Source organism: Saimiri boliviensis, chromosome 2, assembly GCF_048565385.1.
Source record: "Saimiri boliviensis isolate mSaiBol1 chromosome 2, mSaiBol1.pri, whole genome shotgun sequence".
Lineage (NCBI taxonomy): Eukaryota > Metazoa > Chordata > Mammalia > Primates > Cebidae > Saimiri > Saimiri boliviensis.
Window position 1 is genome coordinate 166615830 of NC_133450.1, and position 15630 is coordinate 166631459.

General features: G+C 34.6%; 1 protein-coding gene and 1 non-coding gene across 11 annotated transcripts in view; one reads left to right on the plus strand and one right to left on the minus strand.

Annotated features, from left to right (window-relative positions):
• Window positions 1–15630, minus strand: part of MPDZ (multiple PDZ domain crumbs cell polarity complex component) — a 176494-nt gene that overhangs the window by 131817 nt on the left and 29047 nt on the right. For all 10 annotated transcript variants that reach the window (XM_074394831.1, XM_074394833.1, XM_074394836.1 and 7 more), the window contains exon 3: window positions 13346–13512. In XM_074394831.1, coding sequence (XP_074250932.1) covers window positions 13346–13512 — 167 coding nt within the window. The remainder of the gene's footprint in view (window positions 1–13345; window positions 13513–15630) is intronic.
• Window positions 3128–3234, plus strand: LOC120366443 (U6 spliceosomal RNA). Its single transcript, XR_005581109.1, has one exon. It is a non-coding gene; the product is annotated as a U6 spliceosomal RNA (small nuclear RNA).

A 15630-nucleotide genomic window follows, 5' to 3' on the forward strand; every position in this document is an offset into this window, starting at 1 on the left:
GAATGATAATAAAGATACAACACAGTGCATATACTGCATACTATATCCGGAATTGTTGGATATGCAACTAAAGAAATGGCTAGAAAGAAATATATAGACTTAGATATATTAGGGGGAAAAAGGAAGACAAAATATCAATGAGCTGAGCATTCAAATCAAAAAGCGAAAATAAAACAGAAAACCAAACTCAGAAAAGGAAGAAAATAACATACACTAGAGCAAAAATCAACAAAACACAAAAATGATACAATGAAGAAATTCAACAAAGCTAAAAGTTGATCTACCATCAATCTTTCCAAAAGTATTTGTGTAACTATCTTCAAAAATGACTGCTTAGGATCAAACTTTATTTCATAAAGCATTTTTTGGTAGATTATCAAAACTGTTTTATGATTCTGTTATTCTGACTTACTCTCAATACATAGTACAGCAGGAAGAATAAAATGACCCAAATGCTTATGTATATTTGATAGATACTATACTCCATCATTTAAAAGCTAAAATATGTTACCTTAAATTAGGTTACTAAGTAAAAATGACCACTGCTTTTGCAACCCTAGTTTTGGTAAATTGTTTAAAAACTTACAGACATACATTGCTAGTTCAATTTTCTATTTTTTGTTGTTGTTGTTGTTGTTGATTTGTTACACCTTATTGCAATGAGAGGCAAGAAATAAGGTATTCTTCAGGGAATTTGCCATAACAGACGCATCTCTTAGAAATGCAGACTTTTTTTTAAATCATGCACCTTGTATTTTCTTCTTACAAAGAAAAAAATGTGCTTATTTTCTTGCGAATTTACCAAAAATGCTGTAAAACACTCTCTGGAACTGATCTCAACTATAAAATGTAAAGATAGGATGCTGAGATCATTCAATAAAAAACAGCACCTAAAATGATAACAATCACAAGAAAATTTTTTTTATACATAATAGGACTCCATTTCAAGTTTGGAACCCAGAGAGGCCTCCTCTTCCATAAATCTTTCAGTGAAATACTGATTAAAGCACAGCTCTGATGCATTATTGAACAGGCAAACTCTAGCACAGTAATTGATGGTGGCACTCTGATTTAATGATCCTTATTTTTAAAGCTAATTAAAGAAATTGAACTGCATGTTCAAAGGGGATTAGCTTAATGTGACGAAACTATTTTGGACATAAAGTAGCTCCTAGCTCCTGAACTAAATGGGACACAAAACGGAGCAATAAGTTATAAGAAGGGAAAACAATATTTTCAAATACAACAAACACAATTTTACATTTTCTATGAGACCTTACTTTCATTCACTCAAGTATTTACTGAGCATCCAAAATGTCTTAAAGATCACTAGGTGATGGGGTAGTAATTAAAGTGACAAAATGCTTTCCATAATCACTAATGTGTTAAATATCGTATAAAATTATTCTGCTAGGCTTAGTTCACTCAGCTACTGAGATAAGATACCTTTCTGTTCACAGCCATGAATTCTTGAAGAGCAAAACACATAGTGGTTGAGAACACAAAGTATAATTTGCAGATATTTTTCAAGTAGTCTTTCACTATCATTTGCTGATAAATTTAAAAGATAGGGTATTCAATTTAGAAAATAAGTCCTTAACCTAAGAATGCTGATGCAGTCATTTTTAAATAATCAAATGTAAATGTTCTGCACTGCCCCATATAGGTACAAATGCATGTTTGCCTTAAAATTCCCTTGTGCTAAATTCAAGACAGACGGCAAAGAACACTTAAAGAAAAAAATAAAGAGTATGTAAGACTCTGACTTTTTCCTTCGTATATTTGGGAAGGTGTACCTGGATGTAACGTTGATTGTTATAACCTGTTAAATGTCAAAATCAAATACAAAACTATAGACTTTAGCTTTTATACAATGCTGTCAACCTAAATGGATGAATGAGGAGTTAACAGATTATTTTATGTTTTAGTTTTTAAAGCTGCAAAGATCTTATTCAGTCTCAAAATGATATAGAGATACTTATTAAAATCAATCCACAGGACATACTGCACTAAATGCTGGGCTCCATGTGTATTTTATAAACTAGTTTTCTTCTTTAGGAAGGCCTAAGTGACACTAAAACTTTTGGGAATCTGTTTAGGTTAAAAAAAAGAAAATTGACTCCCACTTCCTCCAAATTTCATACAATATTTATGTATAATACTTGTAAAAAGACTGGAAAATAACTTAAAGTTAAAACATAGTTTTGTTTTAAACTCTTTGCCTTATTGTTATCAAAAAAATATTGTTTACCTTCTTTTTTAAAAAGTTAGCTCCTACAGTGAAGTCAGAAATACCAGGATGTTTTACCTATCCCCTGAGTTTCCACTGAGATCCTAATTTCAAAAATAATGAAGTTTTTTTTTTATAACTTGTTTGATCTTTTTTGATAGTATCTTTAATTTTTATTGTTATTGGGTGGGTAGAGGTGTCCAAGGTAAGCTGGAAAAAAAAAAAAAAAAAAGACTACAAATTCCTTTCAGAGCCTCTCATAAAGAGCAATATTCTATTTCCCCACCCTTTAAATCACAAATTCTTAATACAGTAAAACATGTTAATTTTATTAAATCTTGACCCTCAAGTATATGTCTTTTTGATATTCCATGTTTCAAAATGATAAGTAGGCCAGGGGTGGTGGTTCATGCTTATAATCCCAGCATTTTGGGAGGCTAAGGCGGGTAGATCACTTGAGCCCAGGAGTTCAAGACCAGCTTGTGCAGTGTGGCAAAAGCTCATTGCTACAGAAAAAAAAAAGGATAAAAAAAATTAGCCTGGCTAGTGGCACACACCTGTGATCCCAGCTACTCAGAAGGCTGAGGTGGGAGGGTCACCGGAGCCCAAGGTCAAGGGTGAAGTGCCATGAGTGTGCCACTGCCCTCCAGCCCCGTCTATATCACAGAGCAAGACACTGTCTCAAAAAAAAAAAAAAAAAAAAAAAAGTGGTAAGTATAAAGTGTTTCAGCTGCATAATTAATTCAGTGGTTGTCTCACAGAAAAGGACTAATTTCATTTCAGTTGCAAGCTGAACTAGCCTAGCCCCCTTTTTTTCACAAGTATCATATTTGAAAAAAAATTACTGAAAATCAAACTATGATTATACAGACTTGAGTATAGAAAAGACATTTTCCTGTGCTCGCTTCGGCAGCACATATACTAAAATTAGAACGATACAGAGAAGATTAGCATGGCCCCTGTGCAAAGATGACACGCAAATTCATGAAGCGTTCCATTAAAAAAAAAAAAAAAGGAAAAGACATTTTCTCAAAAATAAACAAAGTAAGCCTGTCAATTCAAGAAAAACAACAGACAGTATTTGCTGTCCATAACCAAATTTGAGCTTTCAAGTGAAAATTAGAATTTTGAAACATCTGTATCTGCCATCTTGACCCCGACACCTTTCTATAACTTGAATTTGTTGACAAGACTGCAACTGACATCAGGAAGTATAACTTTTTGGTATTATATAATGAAATGTGAAATATGATTTTTCCATTTTTCAAATTTTCCAAATGACGTATGTAATATAAATTAGGCTTTAGTTAAAAAAAAAAAAATTCAAAGACCAACACAGACAAATTGATTTTACTATAGTAGAGAGTGAAGTACTTACTGATTTGGTTTCAGATTTCACAGTGATATATGAGTTAAGAAGAAATTACTTAGGCAGATAGTAGGGGTACAGAAGTCCTCGGTAAGGTTTCCCAGAAAAACAGCACCAAAATCATTTTCTTTTCCAACAAAGAGCACCCTGTGAAATCGAGCTGCAGACATAAACAAGCTGGAAGCTCGTGCAGGTGAATAATAGCAGTTGTCCCCATAGGAATACACTACCTAGGACTAGGCATGTTCAAAATGGCGCTTCTATCTTCTCTTTTTACCAGCACTTGTACAGTAAGGAGCAGACAAGATGACACAGGCCGAATGGAAAGTCCACTTGCATAATAAGATTAGGGTGGAATGACCAGCTTTCCCCTCGAACTGTGTAAACCTCACATGTGGTCAAACCAATCTGTAAGCCCTACATAAATCAGATGCCCCCTCCTCAAGCCTGCCTATAAAATCTGCTGCAGTATGCCTCCTTATCCCTGCTTTCGGATGTCTCTCTCTGGCAAGAAACTGTTCTCCTCTTTCCTTTCTCCTGCGTATTAAACTTTCCATTCCTTAACCCACCCATATGTGTCCAGGCCCTTAATTTTCTTGGTGCAAGATGATGAACGCTGGGTATTTATCCCAGACAATGATGGTGCTTCAACGGATGGTGCAACTGACTTTTAAGAAACCACCACAAACGTTGATGCATTACCAAAGAAGGATACCACAATCATCTGAAAAAGATACCCCTCCCTTTCCCAGTTTACATATCTGTGAGGCCAGAGTTTCTTCATAAACATCAACTAAAATAGCTAATCCAAACAGATTAAATGCAGAAGCAGATGAAAATCTAGTACTCTTCTATTAAGCCACACATTAAAGATATGTGCAAAAATATAAAATAATGCCATTCTTCTCATTAATTTTTAAACATGTAATGGTTTTACTACTGTGATTTTTAAATAAATATTTAAAACATTTCTGACTTTTGATTTCTAACATGGCATATATTGATAGATAAAACCATATCAACAAAAGCTTTTTGCAATCCTTAATAATAATTTATGACTGTAAACTGATCAGGAGACCAAAATGTTTCACAGGAGATATCTATATATATATATAGAGAGAGAGAGAGAGAGATATAGATAGATACATATTTAGATAGATAACAGACATAGATATAGATATAGACAAAGAGAGAGAATAAACTCTTGCTTAATATCACCTACTAATAAATATCAGTAACAGAATATAAATCTGGATCCGGTTTGTCTCCAACTACTACCAGACCACGTTGCCATAATCTTAGATCAGATAATCGTAAGAATCCCTGAAATCACCAGCAAATCCTTAAACTATATTCACTATTCTATTTAAGAAGAAAATAAAACAAAAAAAAAATTGAGTTCTATGATTAAGACCTTGGCTCTGGAGTCCAGCCTCCTTGGCTCTATCACTTAACTTCTCTATGCCTCCATTTCCCTATCTATAAAATGAGGAAAATCATATTACTTACTTTATAGTATTGTTGCAATGATAAAACGATTAACTATAGTAGAACTAGAACAGTTCCAGGCACAGAGTATGACTTTGTGCTATGATAATGATAAGTGATGTACCTTTTCAATGTCTTGCTAAGAGAAAAGGCAGGGTCTCCAAAATAACTTCAGTTATTTGGTTAATTTATTTATATTAAAAATTAGGTGCCTGGCAAGGAAAGATAAATAATGAACAATAGTCTTGAATATTTAAGAATACTTATGCATTCATTTATTAAGCAATCAGTTTTCGAGTTTAAGTAAAGTATCATATAAAGTACAAGGTATTTAAAGATGAACATGGCATGGATTTTATGCCAAAAGTAGTAAATGGATGTCAAGCAAACCTGAAATACAATTAATTCTAAAGCTCCTTTTTATGCTTGTTAAGAATAAATGGCAAGTGGAATGCAGCATATACCACAGTCTAGGCATGTGTGTTTATGCATATTTACAGAATGTCTTTTCTTTATTTAAATCTCAACAATTCTGTGTTTTCTTAAATTTCCAAAAGAAAAAATTTAAGAAGTGTAGCTTGAGCAAAAATAATATTCTTATCAAGGTATGCTGAAATTTTCTACATCAAAGTGGGGAAGGTATCAAAATTAAGTAAATTAATCTATTTGAAATGCCAAGACAAATAAGTAATTTAGAAACTGAAAATTTAAACAAACAACATGTTAGAATTTTTGCAGTGTTTTTCCTATCAGTCCCACATTTCCAGGAGACAAAACTGACTCACTGTTCACAATCTGCTTAGAGGAAAATAAAAATAAAATAAAGCCTTACAGAGATGTATAATTATATAGGAATGGACACATGAAGATTGATGATATTTTGCCACATTCTCTCTCCATTTCACGATTATCTTTAACCAGATCATTCACTTTACCTTTAAAATCTAGCAAAATTATAAATATAACCAGAATCAAAGTACCAGTTTATGTTCCAAAGACTTCATGATTAAAATCTGGGGGAAGAATTCACAGGACATGGCATATTTTATCTTAATAAATTTGAGTTTAGATGATGTTTAGTTTAAGTACATTTCTCTTTAGGGATGCTATTAACTGTTTTTCCATCTATTTATTTGTTAACATAGAGAACTAGCGGTTCAGAAACAGTGTAAGTTATAATAATAACAACAACAACAACAAAAGACTGGCTTCAGGGTCAGACTAACTTCAAATTCTCCTAAGTCTATCAATGAATAATTGTGTGGGTCAGATTAAGTTATATAAGCTAACCCCCAATTTCCTCACTGGATAAAATAAGAACAAAACCTACCTCATAGAACTGATGAACTAGTTAAATGAAGCCAAGTCTATAGGGTGTAAGGGCTTCTTGAAAGGTAACTGTAGCCTCAAATGTAAAACAAGGCCTATTATTCTTAAATTTGGAGGTTAAAAAACTCATTTAGGTTATAACCAGTAAATTTCACATTTTTTTCCTTCTTTTCCAAAGACCATTTAACATTGTCACAAAAATACCATACAATTATCACCATTCGCTGTTTTAGACACACATGCATAGCCAATAGCAAGATGGTGTTGCATTTTAATCCAGCACTGTATAAAAAGCTTGAACAGTGCCTTCTTGCCCACGGTAAAACAAAAATTTTAGTCCCTTCAATGGCTCTATATTTACAAACTTTTAGCTAAAGGAACAAACATTTAAAAGCTGTTATTGTACCAAAAATAAAGTATTTGAAATTCCTACAGTAAATAAACTTTACGGTAAATGTAAAAACATAAGAACCACTCATTCTCTTTTAACTTCTCCTAGATAATGTACACTAGAGTCTCAAGAAACAGACACTTTGCTGTCAGGTGGATACAAAGCTCTATCATAAAAGTAAAACTATTTCAGGTGTAAGAACGACCATTTTCATTTTCACAAGCACCATCAGCTGGGAAGAGTTTCACTCTATTTTTAGATAGTTGTTGTTAATGAAATCACAGCGTTATTTCTTTCTTTCTGTCCTCCTTCCCCTACCAACACCAAGTCATAATTTAACCTAAACATTCTTGGGAGACAGTAGTCATCTCCTCTTTACTTACTGCAAACCTATAAGTGAATCATCTTCCTTTCAGTCTCAATTAGCAACTATAGGGAAAGAGTCTTTTTTTTTTTTTTTTGTCATTTATACAAGTAACAAAGAGGGAAACACAGGCACTTCTCTTTAAGATATGAATCAAACAAAACAGTATCTTCTGATTGTCAAAAATAGAGCAAGAAAACGCTCAGTTCACAAAATTCCTCATTTTTCCGTCAATCTAAAATAATAAATGTGAGAAATGATTTGATCTGATGCTGTCACTACTTAAAAGCAACATACCTCAACACTTTGGCCACAAACTCTGGAGTCTTACAAATCTGTATCTACAGAATAAAGACTCCTCAGAAATGTCCTGGTATAGTGTGTGTTCCACCTAACAATCCCTGCTTACCTCAGATATTTGAAACTGAACCTCTGAAGTACACACTGACTATCTACATCTCTAAGTTTTCTAGAATTTGCTCCTGTTTTGAGCATAAAAAAAAATGCACACAAAGTATACATTACCTTGTGTAGCCTTGGGCAGAAAAACTATTATGAAATTAGGATGTGATACTGTATTCTTAGAATTAGTAAGATGAAAGAAGTATTCTTTTAAAGAACAGTTAATATATTTTACAATGATAACTGAAGATCTTACTTATCAAAATGTCAATTAAAACCACTACTTTAACTTTATTTTAGGATGCTTTTTTTTTAGTTAAGACAGAGTCTGGCTCTGTCACCCAGGCTGGAGTGCAGTGGCCTGATCTCGGCTCACCACAACCTCCACCTCCCAGTCTCAAGTAATTCTCATGCCTCAGCCTCCCGAGTAGCTGGGATTACAGGTGCGCATCACCGTGCCTGGCTAATTTTTGTATATTTAGTAGAGATGGTGTTTCACCATGTTGACCGGGTTGGTCTCGAACTCTTGGCCTCAAGTGATCTGCCCACGTCGGCCACTGTGCCCAGCCTGTTAGGATGCTTTTATCAGGTTAAAAAAAGTGAAGAAATAAAAAACAAAATGATTGCTCAAATAATGTATATAGTAGAAGGGTCAGAAGATAAAGTTAGTATTATTTCAAAAAAATAAAAAAACAAATGCAAAAGAACAAAGATGATTAACCAACAAACAACACATCTTGCTTGAAAACGTTCTTGACAGTCTGGCTCCATAGTTTCCTCTCCTGCCAATACCCTTCATACAATCTACTGCTCTAATAATACAGGTCTGCCCAGGGCTCCATACCAGGGTTTCTCAATCTCAGCAATGCAGACATCATAAACCCAATCATTTTTTGCTGTAAGAGGCTATGCTGTGCATGGAAGGATGTTTAGCAGCATCCCTGAACTCTACCCATTACTGGTCAGTAGCAGCTCCCTTATCCTCTAGTCATGACAATTAAGAACTGACTCCAGACATTGCCAAGTTTCCCTTGGGAAGGGAGAGCATAAAACAATCCTCAGTTGAGATCTGCTCTGTATCCCCGCACACATTGCTCCCTCTACCTGAAATCATTTCCCCCACCTCTGCAGAACTAATTTTTCAAGACCCATCTTCCACGCTACTGCCTCCACTGTCAGGCGAATATAATTTGCCTAGTCAAAGTTACTAATTCCTTCCTCTTTTACTATTCACCTTGCTTTTTTCTATGTTCTATTTTCCCTTCTAAATAGTGAGAGACTTCATCTTATTATTCTTTGTATTTTTATTAATGTTAGATGTTTAACAAAGGTTATTAAATGAATATGAGAATATAAGCCTCCATGAAATAACCCTCCCACTGCCAAGGGAAACCTAGTTCACTGAATCCCACACTGAGCAATACATGGCCCTTCTGTTCTCTCTCTCTCTCTTTTTTTTTTTTTTCCTTTGCTTCTGGGAAACAAATTAAATGACATACTCAATTTTAGTAATCCAAGGTCCTGATATATTTAGTTCTGTGGTATTTTTATTTGGTCTTTGTTGAAGTTTACATTTGAATGATTCATTATTTAATAAGTTTTACCATCAGAAGTTGCTTCAACTTCTTTTTGAAATATAATCAGAGAAAATTTACAAACACAGAAATATAAAACCAAAATTTTATGTCATGAAGACCTCATTTCATAAAAAAATTTTCAAAAAAGATCTAATTACTCTAATCAACATTTAAGAGTGATTTTCAACTCTGATCCTATGTTAACACAACATCTCTATAGTTATTTCAAGAACTATCATAAATTTTCCAAAGAAAAATCTGCCTTAATTTTGTGTGCATATACATTATGCATCTAGATGATATGTGTGTAAACCTACACTTTTTGGGAGGAAAATGAATTAACTATAAACCTAAAAATATTAAACAAACACCAACAACAAAACAAGAGTCACACTCCAAAAAGTCTGAAGGTCACTGACAAGGAGAGACCTCCTGAAAATTCTGTGCTCTGAGGCTTATTTGCTATCTAAGCAGCTTTTGCAACCTGACTTATCCACATTATTTCACCAATCTTTAGAATTGGTCTCTGTTGCCATAGCTTTAAAAACAATCTTAGCAACGTCGATTTTCAAGTATTCTTCTAAATTTCTATTGAAATTAATCACTTTAATTCACAGTTTTCCTACAGATAACTCGGTAAAAAGATTAATTTAGTGCCTGTGGTCTACTCTTAAGGCAAGGCAATTAATTAATCAAGAAAGTAGCATCCACCTATACTAGACTGGAGAAACTTCATAGAATAAATATGTAAATCCAATATCCTCAAGGCTGACAAGTTTCTATTATGAAACTGCTAACGTGTTTATTTCCCCCATAATAGCTGGATTTTTGTCATGAATACACATTAAGCCCTGTAGTTATCAGCAGTGATGACTAAGTGACAGTGAGGACACTACTTGAGAATTTGCATTTGACAGATCATTGACACAGAGTCACAGTTCTTTTTTTTTTCTCTTCACTTAAACAGGAATCATGCAGTAGGAAATGAACTACAGCTATTAGAGATTATTCAGGTTTAAGAGCATGCATCCTTTTAGCTGGCATTAGAACAATACACAATGTGACAGAGTTAAACAGAGACATCAATTATATTCTCAGACCTGCTAATATTTTTGACAATATTTAAATAGCACATCCCTTCAGGGCATGGCTTTTTTGCCCTCTCAGTTACACACCTGTCAAGTGTTTAATTTGCCAAAGGGAAACAGTTTGATTTCTAAGGGCAGTCTTAATACTGAAGAAGCAAATTGAAAAAATTAAACATTATTTAATAGAAGTAATGAGAAGGATCTGAGGAAAAAAAATTGTAGGCTTAATTCAACATGGCATGTCAGCATCTGTCATTAATGCAACAATATGATCATGTTCTCCAATATGCTGCATATACCTCACGCTTTTCAATTACTCAGTCCCTTCTCTAAAAAACAAGAGACTGGTAGAGAAGGTGAATCAGAGGGTCGTATTTTCTAGTAATAGTAAAAAAGATGGAGATAGTAAATTGTACCTGTCATGCATTTAAAATTATATATTTGAAAACCAGTAGGGTATAAGGTAATAAACATAAGCTGGCCATTGGTCAGATTTGTGTAGCCACTGGTTTAGAAGAATAAAACAAATTTTATTCCTCAAATTCATTAATTATTAAACTATAAATATTAATAAATCAGCAGCTGGTAAACTACATAGAAAATTTAAATCTGACGTAAGTCTAGAATACTTATATTTCAATTTTAGAATAGAAAATAATATATGGTTTTAAGTTTTTACTCTAGTCATATAAGAAAAAATCTGGTCAACAAAAGGAATTGAATTAGTAAAGAATGGAGATTTTAAAAAGAGTCACAGACACTGTAAAAGGTTATTAATGATTTTAAACAAAAAGAAACTCTTGGCATCTAGGGAACCAATTTTCTACCTTCAAGGAAAAAAAAAAAAAAGAAGGAGAAGAAGATATAAGACAGGCTCCAAAGAAAACTGAGTTCTAGTTCTAACTCTACTCTTATAATCAAGTCACTTGACCTCTCTAAGCCATTGTAATCTACAGGTATAAGCTAGATGTTTTCCTTGGTCCCTTTCAGGATTAGCTTTCCTCTGTAAATGAAGATGTGAACAAGAAACCCAAAGTCCAAAAACATGTAAGACATGCCCCACAGAATTCACAGACCTCACAATTTACGTAGTCTTAAAATATATCAGTGCCTATCATTAATAAAATAATAAGATCATGCTGTAGCTAATCTCAGGCTCAACAAGTTTCCAAGTGGGTTTCATCTGAATCAGGTGAGACCCAAATAGTCTTAGAGACCATATCCTACTTTAATCTGGAAATGGTAAAACAAAGTTTAATAGGCAGGCCTATTGGTACTCTCCTTTCACGAGACACTGTATACACAAATACTACTCCTTTTATATAAGACTGCCTACAAGGGAAATTTCAACAGTTATCTCACTAGGCCAGTGGTATTTCCCAACACACTTGCTAGCACGCTTTTTGTTTCAACGTTTCTTCTCATTCTAATCATGTTTTCAGATAATATAATAATAAGAGAAGATACCTGTTCAACTTCTTTATACTCTCTGAAAAAGCAATAATTTTCCACATCATAATTATGCTTTTATTCAGAATACTGGTTTCTCCAAAAGCTTGCCAATCCATTCTGAAAACCAGTACTGCAAATCAATCTTGCCAGGCTCAGTAGCTCACTCCTGTAATCCCAGCACTTTGGGAGGCCAAGGCAGGCAGATCATTTGAGGTCAGGAGTTCAAGACCAGCCTGGCCAACATGGTGAAACCCCCTCTCTACTAAAAACACAAAAATTATCTGTGCATGGTGGTGTGCACCTATGATCCCAGCTACTCGGGAGGCTAAGGCAGGAGAATTGCTTGAACCCGGGAGACAGAGGCTGCAGTGAGCCAAGATGGCACCACTATACTCCCTTGTAGCCAGTCTTACACCAGTGTCACTGGGTGACAGAGTAAGTCTGTCTCAAAAAATAATAGTAATAAATAAAATCAATCTTTTCAACAACTTTTAAAGGAGACAAACACAACTACATATAACAAAAACACCTTAAATTCATGATCACAACTTCTAAAACCAGTAAATAGAAATTCACTACAGAAAAGTATTTGTGAAGATTCTTGTTGATTTACTTTTTCTGCTACAAAACATCTAGTTTAAGAAGTTACATGACATTAAACAAATTCATTCTCTCCTATTATTTTTGTTCTTTTGTGCTAGCCATATTTTGGGTTTTTGTTTTTTTTTTTAACTCGAGCTGTTCTTTCACTTATTTTTATGGAACTAATCTTCAAGTTTCATTTTTAACCTTTTAAGGCAGAATATTTGCTAACACGTCATCTCTAACCATTTAATTAATGCTAAAGACATTAGAATGAAAACTAACTTGGATTGAAGGCATAATTAGATTGACTTCGAACCTTGAAGATAACCAACATTTTTAAAATATTTTTTAAAGCACAAGATGGTGATTAAGTTAACTAAGTTCAAAGAACATCTGACTTCAGTTTTCATTCTGTCATTGTGAAATGTTTCAATTTTAATATAAATGCTCAACTTTTTAATGCTCATAATTTTTACAGAACAAAAAAGCACTGTGTTACATTTAGAAGTTCTAATGTTTATCACCATCTGAGCTGTCATGGAAGCAATTGCTACTTACACTCTTTAAAGAAGTGAGAATTGCAATTCCTCTAACTGATGACAATGTAATTATTCCTTTAACTGTCAAAATAGAGGTGATTTCCCTTCCTCACACACATGATTACACATGCAAATCCTGGCTTATCTGAAATCTTTTAAGTATACTGAATGTCCGAATCTGAATGAGCAAGATCACATGAACAATGAGCCTGAGTGATGAGAGAAACCAAGTCTACAGCCAACCACCCTAAACATATTTTTATCATCCGTTTTTCCTGTAGAAACTCATTCTTCAGCATCCACACAGCTTTCAACACAATGTCATATCATCTACAATATACAGCAACAACCACTACAAAAATAACTAGGAGGAAAAAAGCCACAGTGAATCTGAATGTCTCATTTGGAGGTTTAAATGACTTCATTAACTATTCATTAACACATAGAAAAATCAGCCTTTCAGAAAAGCACAAGCCTTTCACAAGATCTATGCCACGTCGTGAATGCCTGCTTGGGTGAATGATGTCTTACCTGGTCTTTCAGCTGCTGTATAGAAGTCTGAAGGCTCAGAATCTGACTGAAGAGAGGGCTCTGCAGAACTGACTTCAGAAGGCTCAGTTTGTCTTCATTTGCTACATCCCCACGTTCTCGAAGCTTGGTTTGCAAGCGCTCTGCTGCCTGCAGGGCCCGATTTTTGTCTATGTCAAAGAGCAGCATTTGTCAGTAACAGGATTCAAAGGACACATGTCCAGCCTATGAGGACTCCATCTTATGAAGATCCTAAAACAGCTTCTATTGAGTGCATAAAACTGTCTCTTTTAAACTGAATAAAAAACTATAGGCCAGGCGCAGTGGCTCATGCCTGTAACCCCAACACTTTGGGAGGCTGAGGCAGGCAGATCACTTGAGCTCAGGAGTTCAAGACCAGCCTGGGCAACGCGATGAAAACCCGTTTCTACTAAAAATACAAAAAATTAGCTGGGTTTGGTGGTGCATGCCTGTAATCCTAGCTACTTGGGAGACTGAGGCAGGAGAATAGCTTAAACTCAGGAGGTAGAGGTTGCAGTGAGCTGAGATCAGGCCACTGTAAACCAGGGTGGGTGACAGAACGAGATTCCATCTCAAAAAAAAAAAAAAAGAAAACTGTAGAGAAAGTACACATTTTTTAATAGAGTACAAGAATACAAAAAACACAAAACTGAGTACTTTTTTAATACTTTAAACATCTTTCTCCAAAACTAAACAGCAAATATGATAGCATGTTTATACCTGTTTCAAACCAAACCAATTCAAGTAAGTATTGAGCACTGTACAAATCAGGCACAAAGTTGCCAAAAGTAAATATTTTGAGTAAGTGTGTCCTAATAGTCCTAACATCTTATAAGCATACTTCTACCAGACAGTTTCTACCACAAATAAGAGTCAAAAATGTCTCCCTGAAACACAGACACATAAACAGACATATACATTTACAGAGTATTATAAGTGAAGCCAAAATTTTTTTCAGTGGAGACTGTTCAGCTGTATTGCTTCGATTCATGATGGTAACAAGTGCATCTATTTAACTGTTTTTGCCATATCACAGTAATGTTAAAAAGTGGGAATCGGTGGGGTATGGTGGCTCATGCCTATAATGCAGTACTTTGGGAGGCCGAGGCAGGTAGATTACTTGAACTCAGGAGTTCAAGACCAGCCTGGCCAATACAGCAAAATCTCGTCTCTACTAAAAATACAAAAATTGGACGGGCTAGTGGTATATGCCTGTAATCCCAGCTACTCGGGAGACGGAGGCAAGAAAATCCCTTGAACCTGGGAGGCGGAAGTTGCAGTGAGCCAAGCTCATGCCACTACACTCCAGCCTGGGTGACAGAGTGAGTGAGACTCCATCTCAAAAGTAAAAAAAAAAAAGGAATCACCACAGATACTTTCTATAGCACCAAATCTGAAACTTACACAAAGAGTGATTAAAACATGAATTAATGTTGATCATAAGCATACACACACTTAAATAATATTTACTCATATGCAGAATTTTAAAAACAAATAACGATAAAGATACACATGAGCATCTTATTCTGGGTTATATTTCCCATGGTATCTCAGAATACAAATCTAATATTAATTTCCACATCAATTCTTTGGAAAGTGTGCAACTCAGCACAAAAAAGAATAAAGACTATAAAAAAATGGTTTAAATAATACTATATTTACCCTTTCTTTTCCACTTTCCTATAAAGACTTTCCTATGTGGACTAGTAGTTTTTATAGTATGTAGGTTTAGTATAAAATGGAGAGTGAAGGAAATATATATACATACATTTTCATTACCAGCAGAGTTTATATGCCTATACCAGGAACAAAAGTCATCATAGTGATCCCCATGATCATAAAAACAGCTCCTTCTCCCTTTACTGCCACTGACTCTCACTCTATACCTCAAGACCCACTGCTGTCAAGGTATCTGCCATAATGATTAAGGTGCCAGGGTGAAATCCAGTTTCCACTTAGTCATACCCAAAGAGTTACCTGGAACAGGGTAAGGGACTAGAGTGTAAGCTAATTACATGTATTGTACCACATCTGCTATATCTACCAGTAAATGGTTCTACTTTAAACTAGCCTCTTTAAAACCAAAGGGCAGTGGGAAAAGCAGATTATTAACACATGAGTCTGGGAAATCTAGATATTTCAACCTAAATTATCTCATATAGAAATTAAACTGCCTTAAAGCATCTCTTACCAATTAGTAGCAAGAGCTCAGTCACCTGCCTCAAGTAAAAGCAATGATCTTTCAGATGCTTTCCAGAAACAGACAT